Source organism: Mastigoproctus giganteus, chromosome 7 (assembly GCF_048544385.1).
Source record: "Mastigoproctus giganteus isolate SK-2022 chromosome 7, ASM4854438v1, whole genome shotgun sequence".
Taxonomy (NCBI): domain Eukaryota; kingdom Metazoa; phylum Arthropoda; class Arachnida; order Uropygi; family Thelyphonidae; genus Mastigoproctus; species Mastigoproctus giganteus.
This window is the reverse complement of record NC_143581.1, coordinates 156,882,576-156,906,388: the sequence shown is the minus strand read 5'-3', so window position 1 is coordinate 156,906,388 and position 23,813 is coordinate 156,882,576. Positions and strand designations below refer to the sequence as shown.

General features: G+C 40.0%; 1 protein-coding gene across 1 annotated transcript in view; it reads right to left on the bottom strand.

Annotated features, from left to right (window-relative positions):
- LOC150083273 (uncharacterized) overlaps positions 1-23,813 on the bottom strand; it is a 388,767-nt gene that overhangs the window by 72,305 nt on the left and 292,649 nt on the right. Inside the window, exon 9 of the mRNA XM_090377951.1 lies at positions 15,208-15,820. Within this exon, the coding sequence (XP_090234077.1) occupies positions 15,208-15,820 (613 nt within the window). The remainder of the gene's footprint in view (positions 1-15,207; positions 15,821-23,813) is intronic.

Here is a 23,813-nt window from a genome sequence, read left to right as displayed (position 1 = left end):
TAGTGGTTGAACACAAACAAAAGGTTTTCATTAACAAACCGTATTTTCTATGTTGTTGAAAAAACAACAGCTTTGTTTTTTCCTGACAGCTTAAAAAGGCAGTGAAATGAAGTTTTTCCTACCTTTTATTTGAAAGTTTGCTTTTGAAAGAATACTTAAATTAAGCTGGTGCACATTTTCTTCCACCCAACCCTTCCCCACATAGAGGTCGGAGGTGACAGGTGGACATATGACCCATAGGTCATTTCCTGTCCTGCATCAGATTTTGTGTTCTTAAAAAAAATCTTATTGACTAGTTTGTACCCATATCAAGGCTTCCCATTGGCTCCCCCAGAACCCTTTCGGTTCTAATCTCTGATTGGTCACTAGCAACTGTCATTTCAATCCAAACTAGGATTTTAAACGAGTCGTTTTGGCACTAATTCTCACATGCTTTACCTGTTCTTATTGTTGGCATTTGTTGTTTATCTCACTGATCGCTATGGATTTCCAATATTTAGCTGTTTTTGAAGATAGGAAGGAAGAAGCCTTTGCCTTAGCCGAACATCTCAAGGAAGAACATTGGCTCACTAAACAGATTCAGCCCGAAGAGACATTTTGCCTTGATATGGTTTATACTAGAGTAAGTATTTTTTCTTACTGAAATTTAATCGAGTTAAAAGTGTGTTCTGTACTGTCATTTTCTTGGTTATATTTTTTGAGTTTTTAAAACAGTGCCTTTTTTTTCAGAATGTTGACTTTAACACGTCACAACTTGATGTTTTTGCTTTGTGTATACCGCCGAACCATTAGGCAAGGCAGGGTGTTCAAACGATGGGCCACAGATTCTCGAAGCTGCAGAGCACCGTGAGGAACGGGGCCCAAACCCCATGTGGAGTCGCTGCATGACGGCTGCGATAACGAGCAGGTAAGTTGAAGTCCAAATGTTTGTAATTTCGAAAAGCAATACTTTTTCGCTTGGAAAAAACTATGCCTTACGCGATTTTTGTTTTTATTTTTCTCGTGGGGGAGGTGAATATGCCCCTGTGCTCCATGATGATTCTGGTAATGAGCAGATAAGTTGAAGGCTAAATTTTTGTAATTTCAAAAAGTGATACTTTTTTGTGTGGAAAGCCCATGCCTTATGTGATTTTTTTTCAGGTTGGAGGAGTTGAAGATGCCCCTGTTGCGGGACTTGAACTATTTTACCACATACCGGATGTTGTGGAAAGGTATTCAAGAAATACCGTATGCAATTGAAAACTTATGAAACACAGTTCATTAATGTGATACACTTGGAGATGGTAAAAATTTTTTAATGCCCTCTGAGAGAGGTTTGTGGAAATTATCACACATTTGAGTGCACAGAGGAACTATTCTCACATGCATCTGTGCCTAGATGCACCTAGCCTCAAAAATCCTATTAATTTTCCCTTCATGGCACTGATCTAATGTTTGATAGGGTGATGGCAGCATTCATTGAGGTTGGGCAGTCAAATACAGACTTTATGATCACAGATGATCTTAGTCTGGATATCAGCCTCATTAGCATATCCCATAGGGGTTGGAGCAATCATTCTGAGAGTATTAAGAAATGGGTATGTTGCATCTGAATGAATTTGAAAAAAAAAGATGCATAATTAAGATCAATAATGCTGAGTTGCTGTGCCTTTCAAGAGCATTATGTATTGGCATTTCATCCCACCAGTACGATGCCAAACATATCGACAACTGTGGGAAGATGTGCGTAGTGAGCAGACTACAAGGGTTAAAGAGTTTCGTGAAATTGCAGGAGTTATGTCAGGTGTTTGTGGTTTGGCTGAAATGTAAACATTTCAGCGTGTCACCCCTGATTTTCAGATTGTGGTGATTTCCGCCGAGTGCAGGTTTGAAGTGATTTATCGGGGCCCAAGACCATACCACGGGTTTTACTTCACCACGACAGACACGATTTGGTGCACAGTCTAAAGGCTCTGTTAGGTAGTGGCTATTACTGTCCACTGTGTTTGAAGATTTTTAAAAATCAACAATGCCTTTTGACCTATACTTGCCCTCATTCATGTAATCGGTGCAGGGTCTGTGCCCATCATAGTGGAAGCAACCTTCATTTGGTGGTTCAGATGACAATGAAATGTGCCCAGGATGGCCAAAAAATTCGACACGCAGAACTGAAATATAAGAATGTACATGTAGTGGCACATAACATTTGTGGCTTTGACGGGTACTTCGTACTTTCTTATATCTTAGGGAATCACACGAGACCTCACATGATTAATGGTGGGTCAAGGATTTTGGGCATTGTTAAACATTGTCTTCCTGGATTCTTACTCTTTTCTTTTAGTGCCGCTCCAAAAACTGCCAGCAATATTTGAGCTGCCTGAACTTCGTAAGGGTTTCTTTCCTCATGATTTCAACAAATTAGACACATTAGAATATGTATGCACAATTTCATATCAAAAATTTTTCAACTTGAATTCACGGCGAAAGAAACTTGTATGGAATTCAAGTTATAGTTCAATGAGAAGTCACGCGAAACATACAGTCTCAAGTTGGACTATTGGAATATTCCCTTGATGAAATTAGGGTATTGCTTCATTCGTGCAACAAATTTCGTTCTCTCTTTATAGCCATCACGCAAGTTTGTCCCTTCTGTCAGGACATAACTATCGCTGGGGCTTGTAGCAGGATGTTCGCCCACAACTTTCTAGAGCTGAACACAGTGGTGGTCCTGCCCCCCTGACAGATACATGGGCACAAACACACAGAGTTGTAAAGTGTTGGCCAGGCTTTCATGGTTGGAACAACAGAATACCATTAGAACTCAAGACGCTCGTTCATGGGGAGGGGAATTTGAATAGGACATTTTTTAATAGATGGGGTTTGTGGTAATGCGGCCTGCGAGTTTTATGGCTGTTACTATCAATGGGTGCAAGAAATGTTTTAAGCCTAACACTATACAGATAGAAACAAGATGATGCATTCCTGTACGATGAAGCTATGGACCGTGAGACTTTCATCAGGTCTGAAGGGTATGAAGTAGTTTCTGTCTGGGAATGCCAGTTTCACGCTCAACTGAAAAACATCCCAGTCATGAAAGAGGTTGCAGCTTTCACAACGCATGAACCGATTACGGCCTGTAGTGCTCTCACAGGTGTCAGAGTTGACTGCTTTAAACTGTATCACCAGGTGGTGGCTAATGAGATTTGTTATGTCAATTTCTGCTCGTATCCGTGGGTGTGCAAATACGGCATCTTTCCACCCTAAAGTCATCCTTAGCGAATTTACCGATCCAGAGGCATACTTTGGAATTATCCATGCCAGGGTGGTCGCGGCAGAGGAGCTTTTTTTGCCTGTCATTCCCATATCATGCAATGACAAGCTTGTTTCCCCGCTGTGTGGTGCTTCTTCTGATGAAATGTCACCCAAGTGTAACCACGAGGACAGAAGCTTTTCTGGGGTATGGTGTATGCCTGAATTTTACCTTGCAATGAGAGGGGCTACAAAATTATTGACATCTATGAGGTTTAGCATTTCGAAGAGAGGCATGAGTCTTTATTTGGTGGCTACGTGAATCCCTTCTTAAAAATTAAGCAGGAAGCGTCAGGATGGCCCGAGGGGCTTTTTCCTTTATAGCCATTACACCCTGACGCTTACATGGACAGGCACAGAATAAAGGCAACCATTTGCAAAATTATTTTTGAATTCACTGTGGGGATGCCTTGCCAGAACAAAAAGGACTACCAATAAAGTTTGCCACACATGAAAGCATTGTGGATCTTTTCTTATATGACACAACGTCATGCTAGTAATAGAGGATATAATGCTGGTTGGATTCTCTACGATTGAGGAGACAGAGGAACCCTACCATCACGGAAACGCAATCATTGGCTCCTCCGTTGCTTCCTTTGACTGGAGGGTGTCTCCGTAGCCAGATGGGCAGGAGCAGCAGTGCGTAGCACATGCTTCTTGATTAGACCGGGGTTCGAACCCGTGCCCACCAAATACGGAGGATGCGGAAGGTCAGTGAATTATCCCCAGAGCAATATGGCCTTAGTTGCTAATACTCCTAAAATCCAAATAACAAACAAACATCCTATGACTGGATAAAGCCCTACAAGGCTATGGCCCTCTCTACGCCAACAAATGATCTATTGTAACACTAATAGCTTGGTATACACCTGTAAACTGGGCAATGAATATCCACCTATCGTTCACTTCCTTGGGGAGCTCACAGACGAACTAGTCGGTGACCAGATCATCGAGTTTGCTTCCACGGGTCCTAAGTCTTATTCCAGAACCCGAGGAGGAAGAACGGTGACTAAATGCAAAGGTGTGACATCGAATGCCAAAAACACCATTTTGGTCAACTTGGACGTTATGACAGATGCAGCAAAGGGCCAAAATGTAAATGTTTCCGTTGTACCATTTTCTGTCAGAAGAGACAAACAAACGTCTCGTCTCCTGGAAAACTCTGTATCAAAGAAGTTTGGATTTACCTTCGCTAAACTGTGACTATAGACGACACACGCACCTTCCATTATGGATATTTCCATGACACCAGTAAAGACTAACAACCTAACATTACACTCTCTGCATTAGAAAATTCCTGTGAAATCCCCATGTTTGACACTAAGTAGTGATCTGGTGGTGCTTTTGTGACGTGTCCTTTTCTGGGGATCATTGGAGTGCTGGATCATGCCCTCCCACTTCCAGACATGAGGGAAACACAGCACCTCACCCCATCTCCATCATCACTTTGTGACGGCCCTGAATACACCCTTTTACCTCTCTACAGTCTGGAGCAGCATAATCAGGAAAAACAACATTTGTATTGTCGTTACTTGAGAATAGTCGTTTTAATTTCTCCTCCTCCTCCACAAAGAATTGTTTATTGCTTTTCGTAACGTCAAGAAAAGTTTCTACAGTACCCACAAATAGAGTTCATGGAAGGGTTAAAAGATAGTACCCTAGTGGCAGAAATTTTCATTAAAGGGTCTCACATACAAATCTAAGTGTAATTTTACTAACTGAAAACTTGTTTTGCCAGGGATCACAGTTAAGAACTATAAGTTTAAACTCTAATTACTTGGTAGTATTTAAAAACCCTCGAGACTTGCTAAATCTCGCGTCTGGCTACACAGGTGTTCACGGCTTGATCACATGTCCTTGTAGACATTTATAAAGAGGTGACTCGGGATGCTAATCATATTTGTTGTTTGACTTGTGTCAGGACACAGGAGAAATTATGCTTCCTATTACTCAAACTGCCTAATGAAGGGGAGACAGTCACCTATATGCCTTCATGGCTAGTATCTTAAAACGTCATGCTAATTGCATCAAATATCTCTCGGAACGAATTCCAAGCAAGCCTCCACTCTTGAAGTCTTCAACTCCAGTGCAGATAAGTTCACTTTTTTGAAATTTGTAAGAACCTGATTCGTGGAAATATACCTGTAACTTCTCAAGAAAAATACAAGCTTGAACGCAAAAAAAGTTTCTGAGGATACTTGCAAATAAAAAAGTTGCACTTAAAACCTGTCAGAGATTAATTCACCAGTAAGGTAGCTCTCTGTTGTCACTTTTGGGTAGTCTCATAGTGCCTCTCATCACAAGCTTGCTGAGATGAGCAACTCATTCCATAAATTCCTGCTTGTTACAGTGTCACCTGAACAACAGCAACTAGTGTCCTTAGATGAACAGATGTCGACCATCTTAAAAAGACAACCTTCCGGCCGATTCCAAAGTAAAAGTGTACCTGGAAACTCTTCAATCTTATTTAGGCCTAAAGACGAATGCTGGTATGCATCGCTCTGTATTCAGCATTCCCTCTGAGGGGCAGACACAGCAATACTTGCCAGCGGAAATAGAACCAAAGGAGTAGAGAAGGAGAGGATCTATTTATAAATGATCCGAAATACACCCCATGCGTTTCACCTTACTGCCTGAGGAGTAAATTCAGCTGTATTGGTTTGTGAGTATAAATTTTCAATAAGTAGACTTTTCTTTTCAAAACATTTTATTTAGTGAGTAAATGCTGAATTACATCTAAAGTGGCGATTACATCGTTCGCCCACAAATCTTTATAATAATAATGGTTTACAATCTTTGGCATAGAAATGCCCCTACATCTATGAGTTAAGAAAAATATACAATGAAGGCCACAGATTCTAGGTGTTGGATTAACACTTTGTTATAAGTCCATTTCTTCTTCTGTTTGCTTAGAAAGACAACAATATCCAATGGCAGGGGTCGTGTGAAGTTATCAAAATATTGGCATTCGTTTTTTCTTGGGAATATGCACACCCAGTGTGTTCCTAGTTGGTTAGAAAAATCCATATTTACCACTAGTGTGGCTGGTTTTCGAGTTATTCTTGATGGTAACTCATCACATGCACAAAGACTGACTGGAAGTTTCTCCAATGCACTGTCGGCTTCTAAGACTTTCGATCTGTTCAGTGTTCATAGTCGATGAGGACGGATCTGTCTTCAGTTATAGAGAGATTTTCAAACTCTGCATAGAGAATCACAGTTATGTTCTCGCGAAGAGGGGATCAAATTTCATTTCAATGCGCACACTTCTGCGACGTGTAGAGCTGACATGTTCGCCGACTGCATTCTAATCTGGTGTTAAGTTGAAAGCAAAGAGAATGTTGCCTTCTGAGTATTCCAAAAATGACACATCATTTCCAGTCTGAGTTCCACTTCTTTAGAGCTGTAAAAAGCGACAGGTAGTACCTCGTGTAATGCCTGGTCTTGTAATCGGGCGTAAGAGGTGTGGAATGGTGCTGAACACCATCTGCAGTCAAAAGCAAGTAACACAAATTGAATTGGGAAAAATTAAACTGGTTGCTTTAAAATGATCCGTTAAAGCTTTTACTCACCACAATACCTACGATTAGACGGGCTGGAATCCGGCCCAGATATATGTTGTTTTGGGTCGAGTCGCTCAACCCTTTGGGAACAGAAAAATAAGTAATGTTGACTGTTAATAGGGTAAACAAGCGGGTTCTTTTCTAAAACAGTCATGTGAGCAAGCTGAATCTGTGGGTTCACTTAACTTCTTGGACAAAAAGACACGCTTGTCATATGTGTATTTTCGCAGTGGCATCTAGAGATAATAGGCAAAATTCTGGGAAACTGCAAACCATTCTCAGGCAAAGTGACAGGCTGTTAATGATACATTAGGCTTGGTGGCAGAAATCCAGTCTGAGACGACCCAACAGTTAAACAGTTTTCGACTTTGAAAAGAACTTCATCGCTTGATGCATGCTGCTATCAGCTCGGGAAAACATTGCTCCCACATCACAAACATTGTCTTTAACAAACAGCTCTGTACTAAGTTGAGAATTTTTAGCACTGCTGTCAAAGTTCAGAAGTTTTTCTAAATATGTTCTATAAGCGTACGTATCTGAAGCAGCGTTGACAAGCTTATCTTGCACAAAAAGATCGATGTGGCTAGCTTGGGGGGATACAAAGACTAATAGTTTAACAGTAACCGCAGGCAGAGGTGAAGGTGATTCTTGCACAACTTCTATTAGAATAAGAAGCGACCTGGAGCGAGGGGTGTTGGGGGTTTCAGGGACGGATGGCAGTCATCCTGGAATAGTTGGGTATATGGGATGTGTTAGGGTAACAAGGAATAGGCATAGGAGCATGTATGCTTGCATGTATACCAATGCTAGAAGTATAGTAAATAAATTTGATGAATTTGAAGTGTTGGTCAAGACATCAAAGGCGGATATTGTTGGGATAGCAGAGACGTGGTGTCACAAAGATATAAGGAATGCAGAACTGGAATTTGGGGAGTACAATGTGTACAGAAAGGATAGACAGGACAGAAAAGGAGGAGGTGTTATGCTGTTAATTAAGAAAAACATAAAATCAAAAGAAGTGCATCCAGTTGATATAGATGGACAGTGCACTGTTGAGTCAGTTTGGTGTGACATAAGCACTGCAAAAGCAAAAATAAGAGTAGGAGTGTGTTATAGGCCTAATGACTCGAATGAGTACAATGAACAATTGTACAGAGAAATAGAGTGGGCCAGTAAATCAGAATGTCTTATAATGGGGGATTTTAACTTCCCAGATATTGACTGGAACTTGTGGGTTGGTCACTCACACACTAGTCAGACTTTTGTGGATTTATTGAATGATTGTTTTCTGCAGCAGCATGTTCGAGAGGCAACCAGAGAAAGTAATACTCTTGATCTGGTTATCAGCAGTGATCATTCGTGTATTAAGAATTTGCAGATAAAGGAACCACTAGATGGCAGTGATCACAGTGTGCTGAAGTGGGATTTACTCAAAGATTTAACTACCGTCAGGGGTAAAGGAAAGGGTTTTTGCTTCCGTAAAGGGGAGTACAGTGGTCTCAGACAGTTTTTAAATTCTGTACAATGGGATCAACTGACGATGTTACAAACAGTAAATTCTAAGTGGGAAGCATTCAAGGAATTAATCGTGGAAGCTACTAGACTTTTCATACCGATGAAGAAATATTGTTCAAGTTTTAGGCCTAAATGGTTATCAAATGAACTAATGAGACTCGTGACAGAGAAGAAAAATGCATGGCATGCGTATAAATTATCAGGAGACACAGAAGCCTGTAGCAGATATAAGCTAGTCTGTAATCAGGTCACAAAGGAGGTTCGGCAGGCAAAGGCGGATTACGAGAAATCTTTGGCAAAAGATGCTAAGAAAAACAGCAAGGATTTCTTTACTTATATGAACTCTAAAAGGAAGGGGATGAATATGATTGGTCCACTTGACATCGATGGTTCGACTGTTGATGATCCTGCTCGGATAGTTAACAAACTGAATGAGTATTTTGCATCTACATTCACACGTGAGGAATTATTACAGTTTGAAAATGGAAGAAGGTTATCAAATTGTAGCAGTGTGCTTAATGATTTTGTAATAACTGAGAGCAAAGTGGAGGAGAAATTGTTGAAGTTAAACATAAGAAAGGCACCTGGGGTGGATGGGATCTATCCAGTTATATTAAAGAAGGCGGCAAAGCAACTAAGCAAACCCTTAGCCATAATTATGAGAGCATCCTTGGATTCAGGGGAGGTTCCCACGGACTGGAGATGTGCAAATGTATCCCCAATTCACAAAGGAGGCTCGAAGGGTGACACGAGTAATTACAGACCAGTTAGTTTAACTTCTGTTCCGGGTAAAATAATGGAGTCACTGGTTAAAGATGCATTGCAGGATCATCTAGACAAGACTGCAGCAATAATTCAGACACAGCATGGGTTTGTTAAGGGAAAGTCTTGTCTGACAAATTTGATTGGTTATTATGATGTGGTCACAAAGGAACTGGATGCAGGGAATAACTTTGATATTATATATTTGGATCTTAGAAAGGCTTTTGATACTGTTGCACATGGAAGACTGCTGCACAAATTGGAGCAGTGTGGCATTGGAGGCAAATTGCTGCTATGGATAAGGGGTTGGTTGAGTGGCAGAAGACAGAGAGTGGTAATCAATGGACACTGCTCAACGTGGACTAGTGTTATTAGTGGAGTTCCTCAAGGTTCAGTGTTGGGTCCGTTGTTGTTTTCGGTGTTTATGAATGATATTGATGATGGGATATCAAGTTTAATGTCCAAGTTTGCAGATGATACAAAGGTTGGCAGGGTCGTTAAGGACACTACTGACGCTATGCTGCTGCAACAGGATCTAGATCATTTGGGCAGATGGGCTAAGAAGTGGCAACTCAAGTTTAACCTTGACAAATGCAAAGTACTGCATATGGGTAGAAGTAACCCGAGAGAAACGTACCAACTGTGTGGTACTACACTTAAGGTGGTAGAAAATGAAAAAGACCTGGGAATAATTGTGCAGTCAGATATGAAGTTTTCTGAGCAATGCAGACAGGCTGCTAGGGCAGGTCATGGGGTTTTGTCAATGATATATAGGAATTTTGCTAGCAGGGAAAAGGAGGTAATTGTCCCTCTGTATAAGGCAATGGTCAGGCCACGCCTTGAGTACTGCGTACAGGTCTGGAGGCCTCATTTTAAGAAGGATGTAGATTTGCTTGAGCGTGTACAGAGAAGAGCAACACGATTGGTGAGGGGAATGAAGGGATCCTCTTACCAAGAGAGGCTTAAGTTCTGCAAATTGCAGTGGCTGGAGACTAGGCACCTGCGCGGTGATCTGATTGAGGTCTATAAGGCCTTGAATGGGTTGAGCACGCTGAATTCTGATGGGATCCTCCCACTTGTTCAGAATACAAACCTACGGGCGGGGACATAAGTTCAAATTAAGAAAGGATAGATGTAGAATAGATGTGCGGAAATTTGCCTTTAGCCAGCGGGTGGTTAATTGCTGGAACAAACTTCCATCTGTCGTTGTGGAAGTTGATAGGTTAAATAAATTTAAGGAGGAACTGGACAGGCATTTGGAGGGTATGGTGTGATTTTTTTTTTTTTTTTTTTTGGCTGATGCTGCATAAGCTCCTACACTTGCTTTCTTGCATCAAGTGCCACTATTACTACTACTACTACTACTACAGAGAGTGGAAGAAATTATTAACAACGCCCACATTCTCTTGCATGTCTTTACCATCGGCCTGAGTAAGCTGTACTTTGAGGCATAAATAACTTTTACCTAGGTCTAGATATTCTTCAGACGGTCCTGGAATGAAAAATTCAGTCGGCCCTGTTGTGTCCACAGAAGCAATGGGTAGGAATGTCATGTAGGAAGAACGCTCAACACACAGATTAGTTGCGAGTTGGGCAAACAGAACCAGTTCAGACATTATCACCTCCGTAACTGAAAAATGTTTTGGTATTTCCGCCCTCTACCTCCTTTCCGATTGCGGACAATGGTTTGCAATCAGAAAGGTTTTCTTAATGGTTTGTCCCACTTTGAATGTTCGATTTATAAATGCTCACTTCATGGGCATACCAGAAATAACATAGTTGACCATATTATGCCCGGCTGACAGCACCTAGTGACCGATGAACCTAGCGGTTGGTTTGAGAAGTAGAGAAATAAATTTATAGGCTGAACTGAAAAGACTGCCCAGTCTGTGACTTCTCTGGATTGGGGGCCCTGAAAAGTACGGACTACAACCCGCCTGTATACACTGTAGTATTGAATGTAGGCATTCATCACGGTCGGAAATGCTGCTTAATTAGGGTTTTCCATTCTCTGAATGGGAAAAGCTGACACAGTCTGTGCTTATTTGAATTGATATGGAGTGGAAAGTTGAAAGCAGCAAAGGGTAATAATCTAGATGTGTGAATTCATCTGTTTCCGAAAGGTACAACTCGTAAAAGGGGTGCCTTAGTGTTTCTTATAATCTGGTCTTCGATCTCATTGTTGTAAACGAAGTATGAATTATTATTATTATTATTATTATTATTATTATCTGTTTATTTCCATAAGGAAACCACCCCGGGACGGCAAAGTGCCAGGAGGGTGCTAAGTACATATCAGGGTACGAGATACTACGTGCAGTGGGTTACATATACTGAACACGTAGTCTCGTCCCGAAATATTATATACACATTTTATGTTTAATATATACGGTATTTACACATTAATGATTCTGTACATACATTATACAACTCATATTTACAATTCACTAATTGACACCCCTATTTATATTGCAAGGAAACTTAGATCTCAAAGACCCTTCTAACTTGCGTCCTGTGATGTCAAAGCCTAACAGTTCCTCTGGGCCTGTCTTTTGGAAATGAAGACGCACACCGCTTTCGATTTCGAGAGACACAAAACCATGGGTTTTGCCTTAATTTCAGGAACAGTATTCATCATAGCCTGTAGGATTTCGGAAACACTGCTGTAATTACTGTGGGAAATTTTACACTCGTGTTGGGCGCCACTCGAAAGCCCAACAAATGCTATTCTCCTTTCATCTGGTTTTGGGGAAAGCACAATTTTATCTTTAGGTGGTATCCATTTTCCAACGTGTACACTTTTGAAAGATCTATGCTTGGTATCGATCTCGTTACTTGGTTTTGATATCTGACCCAAACCCATAACTTCGGCCAGTCTGTAGGGAATCACTAACTCACTTCCGTTCTTGACGTAGAGTGCAAATCTCTCTCTTAACTTGGTTTGAATAACTTGCAACTCTATTTTGTTGTTAAGACTACACATATGTTCGACCAGCTTGGTAGAATTGTCGTACTCTGGTTCCAAAACGTAAAATTCTGTTCGTCGGGTCGATAAACTTTTCTGGAAAACTGGAAACTCCGCCCAGCCTTCGGAAATATTATTCCAAGGATTAGGAACATGGATTTCTGCTAGTGCCACTTCCCACTTGCCTGTGAGCATCACTGCATTTGGCAAAACAACCGTTAAATTTGACTGGGCGTCTCTAGATATTGATCCATACAAGAGTTACTTGGTAGGGTTAAGAAGAACATCTTTGGCACTAACAGGCTTCCATAGCCTAGTGGTCAGGAGCGGGAATGCAGTAGCACACGCCTCTTGAGTAGACCGGGGTTCAAGCCCCTGACTGCTAAATACGGTCGATTTGCTAACCCGCACTAGACCAGTGGGGCAGATTATGATCCATTTCCCTCAACATGAATTGTTGAGGAGGCTTCCATTCTGCACTGGGTTATAATGGCTGCAGTTTACCTTTTTTTACCAGGAGTTATAGGAGGCAGGATATACGAGCCACTTAACCTGTAATTGATGCTGCCTGCATCTTTTTCTCACTTAAGGACCTTTTCCATGAGGAAAACGTCTGTAGGCAGCTCATCTTTGAGATTAACTCTCTGTAATAGCTGCTCGTAGAATGTTCCTGCGATTGTTTCACCGGCTCGATCTTTCACTCTGTGCACAACGGGTTGTCTTAGTTTGAAAGCTTGGGAAATTGTGAACACTGCACGACTCCAGTTGCCCCAGAATCCTTTGCAAAAGGGATGAGAACCACTGCTAAGCACAACACGATCGCCAACTTTAAATTTAGGAATCTGCTCTTTGGTCTTTTTCAAATACAATTTCCAATAAATGTCTTCATTAAAGAATGTGACGTCTGCAGGGGCCATACCAGTTGTGCGATGCGTTGTCCATTTGAATATTTTTTTCTTTCAGGGTTCTGATGAAGCTCTTTGCTATTGCTGCTTTTTTTGCGATCTAGTGTTATAGAAATTAATGTTAAGAGACTTAAGTAAAGCCTTTACCTCTTTATTTGTAAATTCTTTTCCTTGGTCTGTGTTGAGATTCAAAGGTGTTCTTTGAAAACAGATTTGAATAACTTAACCATTTGTTGTGAAGTTTTATTTTTAAGTGTTCTCACCCAAACGTATCTAGTAAAGGCGTCGATACAAATGCGAAGATAGGATATACATACCTCCTTTCTCTTTAGACAGATTGGAAAAGTGTGCTAACTCGCACTGAAATGTATGGTGAAGTCCTGGAACTATCTTGTTCCTGGGAAAATTAAGTCTTTGTGGTCTGTGTCACGCATAACTTGGCTGGCTTGCCAAGTACCCTTTTACAATACGACTGGGTAACTTTGTATATCTTTGCAATGCCTTAACACAACTGAAACTACCCTCAACGCCAGGGTCGTTGTAATCGTCTAACATCTTGTTCTTTTCCAGAGAGAGGAAACATACGAAGAAGACTCGCAGGAGTATTGGTGGTTCTTATATTAATAGCGCTGGGAGCCTTCTACGACCTGCCGCTGATGGAGGGGTTACAGAAAATTGTGAACGAAACAAATGAATCTACGGTTGTAAAAAATATGTCAATAAGCATTCCTCCCTCATTGTAATTTTGTATATTTTTTTTTCACCCAATAAAAATTATTATTTTTTTGCAAATATGTGTGTCTGTGATTCTTTAGTATTATAGAGAAAAATAACCTTTTAAGCGTTTAAGAACTGCTTAATTTTAAATCTTAAATTTTACCTTGGAAATTTTACCTCTGTGTATTTTACACATCAAGTATATATAGAGTTTTGAGAAAATAACAATCATTGCAGATAAACTTGATAAGACTCCAAACAACCACACAGGCTTAATTTTTCAGATTTTCAAGAACAGGTGTAATTTTGGAAGAAAAAACTTTAAAGAATACAGATAATTTTATTTTCAGATCTTAATAACAGATCGAAACAGCAAGGAATTTTATCTTTCAGGTTTAAAAAAAAACACATCAAATATATATAGAGGTTTGAGAAAATAACAATCATTGCAGATAAACTTGATAAGACTTCAAGGAAACACAGGTTTAATTTTTCAGCTTTTCAAGAACAGGTGGAACGTTGGAAGAAAAAGCTTAAAGAATACACATAACTTTATTTTCAGGTCAACAACAGATGTAAACAGCAAGGAATTTTTATCTTTCAGAGGGAAAAAAAAGTTTTTCATCCCACAAGGTTTTTCATTCTGCAAACAAACAAGATGCCGCTTCTGCATCGCAAATATTATGTGTCTGTGAAGGGCCATCCCCGGCATTCTGGGAAGTTTATTCCAAAATAAACTTCCCAGAATGCCGGGGTGCAAAAGGGTGGTTATGCAGTGGCCCTTTCCCACTGCATAACCACCCCAAAATAGAGCTTCCCAATTAAGACCCACAATGCATTACCACATAATTATCGCTAAAATTATTCACAAAAATTCACTTTGACGTCACAACCAATACATTCAAAACTACATCTAACGTGAATCTAACGGGGGACCCACACAGTAGTGAGGAAATCAACGCCCCAGCCTAACAATAAATTGAAAATTAAATTCTGAAATTACAACTAACGTCATCTACCTATAGAAAAACAAATCTTTTTATTCTCAAATACTATCTTCCTGCCAAATCGGGACCCCCTCCTCCTGGGTACCAACAAAGCAAATTTCGTTCATACCTACATCCGATACTACTTTCATTCAAAATATTCATTTTGATTATCCGCTGTATTTAAGTATACATTTGATATAAAAAATTATCAGGTTGTTATGAGATAGTGGATATTTGTGCTCCGCCTAATTCTTTCATATCTTTCATACCAGCTTAGGGCACCAGCTGGTGAATTCATCTCACTCAGCAACGCATTCAGGGGATATTTAACTCCAATTACTTGACTCATACCCACATTCATCACCATCTGTCAGCATTCAGCTATCATCATAACACTTATTATTGTATGTTTAAATGAAACTCCAGAATACTAGTTTAGAACGGTCCTAAACGTAGATTAAATAACTGGGAAAATTTAAATTTCATGCAAAATGAAAACCCACCTCCAGGTCTTGTTGACTTACTAGCTGTTTTAATGCTTGTCGAATATGTCTTCATGGCCTTTAAGAAGTAAACATTGTTCGGAGTTTCGCTACTATTCACATTATTTCTTTTGGTGCCGTAAAACAATTTAGATCCTTTTCGAATGTTTTTGGGTGTTAGTTTCCGAATGTAGTTTAAGGAAGAATGATCGTTTCTTATATCAGGGTGACTGCTTCTGATGAAAACTGGTGTCATTTTAATCCAGTGATGCTTATTTCTGTTAAAAGGATTCTCATTTTCTGCGAGCAATGAATCCAGCACAATTTCATATGGTGATAAACTGTATATTGTTTTCATGTTCTCAGGTACCCCGTAATATGCATAACTGTAGTAGTCAGGATAATTAACGTCTGTATCTTCTTTAGGGACCGTTATTGTGGTTCTTCCCGTTACTCTGCTACGTTTCCTGCTTTGATGCTGGAATCTGTGAGACAAACGTCTCTGTAGATCAAAATAACTGCCATAATTTATTCCTGTAGGATGAGTTGATTTCGAAGAATTTTTAGCCTGCTGCTTGTCTCTCTTTAGCCAGTATTCGTAACGAATTTCGGGCAGTTGACCATTCCCAAGAACCTAAAACAAAAAAAAAAAAAATATATATATATATATATATAAACATTAACATAACTTCTGCTGTACCTGAATTATCTGAAATTAACCTGATATCATAATACTAATAGTATTATGATTATAATAGTAGTACTGTTGCTACTACTAGAACTATTACCATCTTTCAGATTTTTATTCATGGAATCCTAATTGTTTCCTCAGATTTTATTTTAGCGGTGTGGTATACAATTAAATCAAGAAAAAGAAATTTGTGAGAAAATAAGCACTTCAACCTGATTAGAGCGTAAATCTCTCTTTAATTTCTAAAGGATTTCAGATTATTATCACACTTTTCATAGTACTTTCTGTACATTTGATAATACCACTTCTTCAATGACTGCAAAGACAGCAGTTGGTAATTGGTCGTCTTAATAGAATTGTTACTTTAACAACTCTGTATAATTAAGTTAGCAGCCGACAAAATTCCCAGTTTTCGTCTTTCTGCCACCCTTCAATTGGCACTTCACAATCATCCCGTTTACGAAGTCCGTCAGATCACGGCTTACCTATGTTGATCAAGTGCCTACATACACTTTTCGTCCAATGACAAGGAGCAGAGCCGTCCTGAAAGATGCAGTTATTTGGCAGGTTGAAATTGTCTCTAATGGTTGGCAGCAATTTGCTTTCCATTATAGCCAGGTATCCATTGGCATTTACGGAACCTTTTATAAACTACAGGGCCGACCGGGCTAGCCAGGTGGGTAAAGCACCTGCCTGGCAACCCAAAGGTCGCGGGTTCGAATCCCGCCTCAGGCTTGGATCAAAGTACTGCAAAAACCTTGGGAGGTGCATTATGGCCACAGAAGCCAATGCGCCAACAACTACCAAAAAAAAAAAAAAAATGAAAAAAAAAATAAACTACAGGTGACGTACTCCGCGATACAAAAGCACCCCCATATCATCTGACTAGTAGGGAATTTCACTGTAGACACCATACAGTCTGGATGGTATTCTTCACTACGTCTACGGCGAATCGTTTGTTTGCCATCAGAGCCATGCAGGTTGAATTTCTTCACATCCGCGAAAATAACTTGACTTCCAATAACTGGCTCGGGGGTCCATTTGACATGCTCCTTCCACGAAATTAATCTGGCCTTTTTCATTTTTTGTGTGAGGATGGGCTTCTTAGGACGACGGGCTACAAGTCCATTTTTGAAGAGGCGTCTTCTGAATGTTACTGCACTTGCTACCACTCCTGTATGTTCTTACCATTATCTTTTCAGCTGAGACGAAGATGCTTTACGGTTTTAAAGCATAAGCGCTTCAAAACGCAGTCATGGTTTGACGTAAAGATTCGTTTGTGTCCGGTTCCTTATTTCATATCAGCAGAAACAGTATTCTTGAGTTTGGAAAGAAATCTATTCACTGTCGACTGATTACAAGACACTCTATAAGCAATATGACGGGAAGAACATCCTTACTCATAAAGCATCAACTGCACGTAACTCGCCATCCTGACACAAGCAAGGAATGACTGCAATTCTTGTAGAGCAGGGGTGGGCAACAGCCGGCTCGCGACGATGTTGAATCCGGCCCCCTCGGTAAATGCATAAATATAGAAAATCCATACCTGACTACACTCGCCGTAAACGTTCGGATTAATTCGGTTCAATCGGGAATCGCGGCCAGTACAACAGTAACCAAGTGATTCTACGCGGCGTCAAAGAGTTATTTCCTAATTATTATTGTAGCATCGATCGAACGAAGTTCCTTTGGGTTTGACTTCTTATTGAAAAAAATAATATTGGTGCGAGATATTTTATGTTTTATGCCTTTTCTAATTATTACAATTTTTAATTTAATATAATTTATAGCCCATAAAATGAGCCAATTAAAAAAAAAAGAAAAATTGATGCCGAATGCCGCATTTTAAATGATAATTGGACATTCAGATATTTTTTTTTAAAAATACATTAATAATTTGGTAATTCAAGTAATATAACATTTTTTAGGTTCTGATTTTTTTATTAAATCGTTCAATCTATTCCGGCCCGCATCATGATGCGAAAATTTCATTCGGCCCGCATCATGATACGAAAATTTCATTCGGCCCGCATCATGATACGAAAATTTCATTCGGCCCGCTGACGAAAAAAGTTGCCCACCCCTGTTGTAGAGCATGCTTATATAGCTGAAAGTAACAGCTGATTCAATATTACGTCATCACCTACGCGTGTCAATCTTATCTGATGCAATCTGTAAGAAATATTGCCTTATACTTACGTTGTTCGAACAACAATTACAATTTTAAGGGGTGATGCACTTTCTTTGAACACCAGTGTATTCTTTAAAGCAGTGGTATTTGCATCTTTAAATTCTTGCTGGCCAAACTCCAAAGCTTTTTTTAATGCAGTTATTCAATTAAAAAAAACAATTAACCAATAGGAATAATAAAATTCTGTTCCAGGTACATAATGTGGCCTGCCACTAGCATATTTAACATGTAAGGCAGGCGTTAAAAACGTTTTAATTTTGAGATGTTAATGAAATTCATGGATAATATTATAACAGTGTTTACGATATAGTTTAGAGCTAAAGTTTCATGTTATGTAAAGAGTTTAACTAATGTACCAGTTAGTGCAATTGCATCATTTCAGTACATAGCAAACTACTTAAGTAGTTATAAATTGGCATCATTAAGTATATCTCATATTCTGAATGGCTTCACAACGAGTTGCCATGATATTGCACTACCTCGAATAAGTAACACTTCACCATAGGAGAAGACTGTTGTTACTTATTCTCAGATGAGCTCCGAAACGGTGCCGTATGGGTGATGGTATCCGCTGAGAATAAATAACAATAGTCTTCTCCTGTGGCGAACTGTTACTTATTCGAGGTAGTGCAGTTTCATGGCAACTCGTTGTGAAGGTATTCACAATATGAGATATACTTAACGATGCCAATTTATAACTACTTAAGTAGTTTGCTATGTACTGAAAGGATGCAATTGCACTAACTTGTACATTAATATAACAGTGTTTTTATTTTATTAAAAATAATTATACAGGGTGATTCACTACCAGTGCGACAAACTTGCAGGAGGTGTAGGAGGCACAAAGACGAATCGGAATTACATAGCATTGCAGGGTCCGGAATGCCTTCGTCATGCGGTAGAGGACGTTGAACGGGAGGTCGCGTGAACAGCGATCCTGCTGGAAGTCAGCATTTGCGAACCGTTTCTAATGAAGAAACCAAGTAGCAAAAGTCCTCCGGAGTGGATAATCCGCAGGCTCCAATGATTGGACGCGTTGCAGATGGTATGAACTCATTTGGTTTGTTGACAGTATCCTCCATACAGTGGATTGGGAAATACCCAATCGTTGGCCTATCGCTCGAGTACTCGTACTCGGATTGCCTTCTGCAAGACGTAGGACATTCTCCTCATTGTCTGGCGTCCTCGTCGTTCGCTCTCAATTCATGGTACCTCTCGTGAAACAACCAGTCTCACGTAATCTTCTGTGCACACGTGCGAAAATCGTATGATGAGGAGCACGCCTGTGCGGGAAACGTTCCTGGTACAGAGCGGCGCGCCCGTTACAGTCCGCAGCTCCATACGCGAGGTGCATGTTGGCCAGTTCAACGTTTGAATACTCGTCCATCCTACTGCCTCGGGAACCGGTTCGCAAATGCTGACTTCCAGCGGGATCGCTGCTCACGCGACCTCCCGTTCAACGTCCTCTACCGCATGACGAAGGCATTTCGGACCCTGCAATGCTATGTGATTCCGATTCGTCTTTGTACCCCCTACACCTCCTGCAAGTTTGTCGCACTGGTAATGAATCACTCTGTATATTGGTTACTGAAAATATTTGTCTGCGAGGACTAAAGTAGGATATATAATTTTTACATTGAAGAGATTTTTTAGTTCACGACTAAATACACCATCTATAGTTGTTCCATTATGTGTTTTATCAAAAGATCTGATATGTCCAAGTTGAAGAATGTTTTCATAAATCTGCAGAACTCTTTTCCAGCCTCAGAATTAAATTTCAAAGAAAAAAATTGCATTCAATCTGAAAACACCAGGTGTCTTGAAACTAGATGTGTTTTCGAATTAACGCATTTCCCAGTTTCCGAAAATTTTTTGTATCTTAAAATCTTAATATTTCTGTTTCTAAATTCCTTAGCTTTCCAAAGATATGCTATACGTCCACATTATCCCATTTATTATGTGAGAAAATTTTCTTGATCACATTTTCATATTTTCTACTATCCTGAAAAAACTACTGCAATTTTCAGAGGTTTGAAAGTTTTTCCTATAGTATAGAGCTAAGAAGCTCCTTGCAAAATTTCATAAAATTTGGTCAGTAGAAGATAAATTATTGTTGCCATCATACAAGTATGATTGCAAGAATAAAAGTTACAATAATTCGCTTCTGGCAGAAATTGAAAATGACGTCACTTCCGCAACGCTTTTCGCATGACGGTTTTTCGTTATAAAAGTTTTGGAATAATGCCAGTAAATACGTTTTTAACGTCAATAGAGTTTTGTCGAGTTTTGTAATCAAGTAACAATCGAAACTTCTTGCAATCTTGTGCTAGCACATGCTTTTGGAGAACACTGTTTATATTACCAGATATTTTGAAAAATTTAATAATTTTTCGTTTCACCGTCTCCGAAAGAATTATTCGAATGACTGTCTGGTTCAGAATTCAGTTTGCTATCAACAAGAAACGTTATCAATTACAGTATTAATGATAACCTCCTTGTCTTGATCAGCGTAATCATCATCTTGGAATTCTTTATCTTCATCATTTTCACCTTCGTCGTCAGTGAGAGACTGCACTGTTTCTTATGATAGACATCAATAACACCTATATCGATTCAACAGCTGTAGCATAGAAGAGTCAATGCCGGGATATTCCTTCCATGTTTTACCATTAATGCAGATCTGCCTTGGGTTGATGCGACGACATCAGAATCCATATTGATTGCAAACTCATTAAGTCTTCCTTTGACCACAGCTGTGGTGGCATTATGCATGGTGTTTCAAAAATGATGGTCAATAATTTAAAGGGGAAAAGTAGAGAGAGACTGCACTGTTTCTTATGATAGACATCAATAACACCTATATCGATTCAACAGCTGTAGCATAGAAGAGTCAATGCCGGGATATTCCTTCCATGTTTTACCATTAATGCAGATCTGTCTTGGGTTGATGCGACGACATCAGAATCCATATTGATTGCAAACTCATTAAGTCTTCCTTTGACCACAGCTGTGGTGGCATTATGCATGGTGTTTCAAAAATGATGGTCAATAATTTAAAGGGGAAAAGTAGAACAAACAACAGATTATGATATTAGGGTCCCCTGTAAATGATTACATCTACCGATGTATTTATTTTGTCTGTAAATTACGTGTGTTCTCTGGTCGATTTGCCTGTTTGCTAGACGAAAAAACCCCAGTTTCTGAGGAAAAAAACCTTACTATCAACGCCTGAGACCGAATCACTCAGCTGCGGAGTGAAAAAAGCCCACTAAAGTACCTCGTTCATCGACGGGATTCGAACTCGGGCCTTTTCCACCCGGTGTGGGGAGATTGGTGACGATACCACTGTGCTACCGCGCAGACAGGTGAAAAGTACAAAAAAAAAAAAAAAAAAATCAAATTACTATATTAGGGTTACCCGTAAATGATTACATTAACGTGTATTCGTGACTGTAAATTGCGTGTGTTCTCTAGTCGATTTGCCTGTTTTGCTGGACGAAAAAACCTCAGTTTCTGAGGGGGGGAAAACCTTGTTATCTACGCCTGAGACCGAATAACTCAGCCACGGAGTGAAAAAAGCCCACTAAAGTTCCTCGCGTCATCGACGGGATTCGAACGAGGGCCTTTTCCACCCGGTGTGGTGAGGACGGTGACGATACTACTGTGCTACCCACGCAGACAAGGTGAAAAGTACAAACTAAAATAAGCAAAAAAGTCCCAGTGAACATCGGGCCGCAAATTAATCATTTTCGAGATAATGCACATTTTCTGTTAAGATCCGCCACTGACTATGGGAGCACTAGTTTAGCAAAAAGCTGTAAATCCTTTGCGAAGGGTGGTTTTATTAAATCTAAGATTTTTAATTTTTGGTTTCAATACAGATGTTACATGTTAAAGATGTTACATTTACAAAAGGTGTTCAATATGCTGTCCTTGCATCTGTATGCAGCTTTGTAGTCTTCTCTGCATTCAGTTGCGAATCCTCTCAGGCATTCCTGGGCCATTTCTGATTTGCTGAAAGGCTAGGCCCCTTCAATCCGACGCTGCAATTCCTCAACTGTGTTAATGTTAGAAGTATACACTAAGCTTTCTACATGACCCCAGATACAAAAATCCATAGGATTTTTTAAGTCTGATTTAAGTTCATATTACAGGCTCACCTCTACCTTTCCACCGATGACCATACCTTCTTGTTAGATACCTAGTCACAACTCGAGTCAAATGTGCCGGTGCATCCACTGGTAGAAGTTCACTCTGAGAGGGTAGTCTCTATTGCTAAGACCTTGTACACGCAGGATATAGTAGGGGTACAGGAATTGGCGATGTAAAATTCGCCACACACACTGCTGTGACTCAGTACACGCTCTTGCAGAGCAACCCTCCTTGTCGAAATTCCTGGATTTTGTTCTATTCTTTCTGACATCGAATCACGTCGATGACGCGAGGAACTTTAATGGGTTTTTTTCACTCCGTGGCTGAGTTAATAAATAAATAAATAAATTTTCTGTTTATACTCCGGCACGACAACCAAGTCAGTAGAGTTTACAATAAATCGTCAATACAAATATTTATCGTATTTAGTGGTCACGATCTTGAACCCCGGTCCACTCAAGGAACGCGTGCTATGCACTCTCGCTCCTGACCACTGGGCTACGTCAGGCTAGTCGGTTTCAGGCGTAGACAGCAAGGGTTTTCCGTCCAGCAAAACAGACAAATCGACCATAGAACACACTCCGCAATTATCAGACATAAGACACACAGCACAGCAGATGAATTTAATTATTCAGGTTGCTTAAATATAATATAATAGTATTCTTTCTAACACCCTTACCTCAACATCAGATGTTATGCTTCTGGGCCTACCTGCTCGTACTTCATGTGCGAAGCGCCCGTGTTCTCTAAATTTATGATGTACCCTGATGAATGTGCGCCTGTTGGGCTGCCTTCAGCGGGGAAATGTTTCTTAGTACAAACGTGCAGCCTGGAGTGCATTGCCGTTGGCTTTACCATACATGAAATGCATGTCCGCACACTCTTCGTTGCTCTAACCTCTTTCCATGTTTACTATCCTTTGACAAGTACTAGTATGCCTACTACGTCTCAGAGCATTGAGAGAGGGGAAAGGGAGAGAATGGGCATAAAAAAAAGTCAGTAGTGGATCCCAACTCTGTACAGTTCACCTTGTCGGTGGTGGATCCCAACTAGAAATGTGCAATATCTCGAAAACGATTCACTTAAGGCTTTAAGTAACCCATGTTACTAGGCTTTTTTTGCATATTGTAGTCTGTAAAGTTCACCTTTATATTATTGACCATCACTTTTGAAACACCCTGTATAAAATCACAAGAACCTTCAACAGGAACCAATCCAAATACGAATGACGACCAGAAGCCAAACTGTTTGTCCGACTAAAGGTTTAGCATTAGTTGAGGCATGTGATGCAAGGAAGCAAGCTTATACAGCATCACCAAAAAAAAAAAAAAAAAAAAAAAAGAAACCTTTCCATTTGACCCATCCGGTCACTCCAAATGTTTGTTTACTTCAGCGTTAAATTTATTTAAGCTGTCAACGTCCACAACAACAGATGGAAGTCTTTATCAGCAATCAACTACCTGATGGCTAAAGGCAAACTTCCGCACATCTGTTCTACAACTGTCTTTCCTCAATTGTTTGTTTGTTTGGTTTTTAGGAGTATTAGCAACTAAGGCCATATTGCTCCGGAATATATGCGGTGGTCATTCC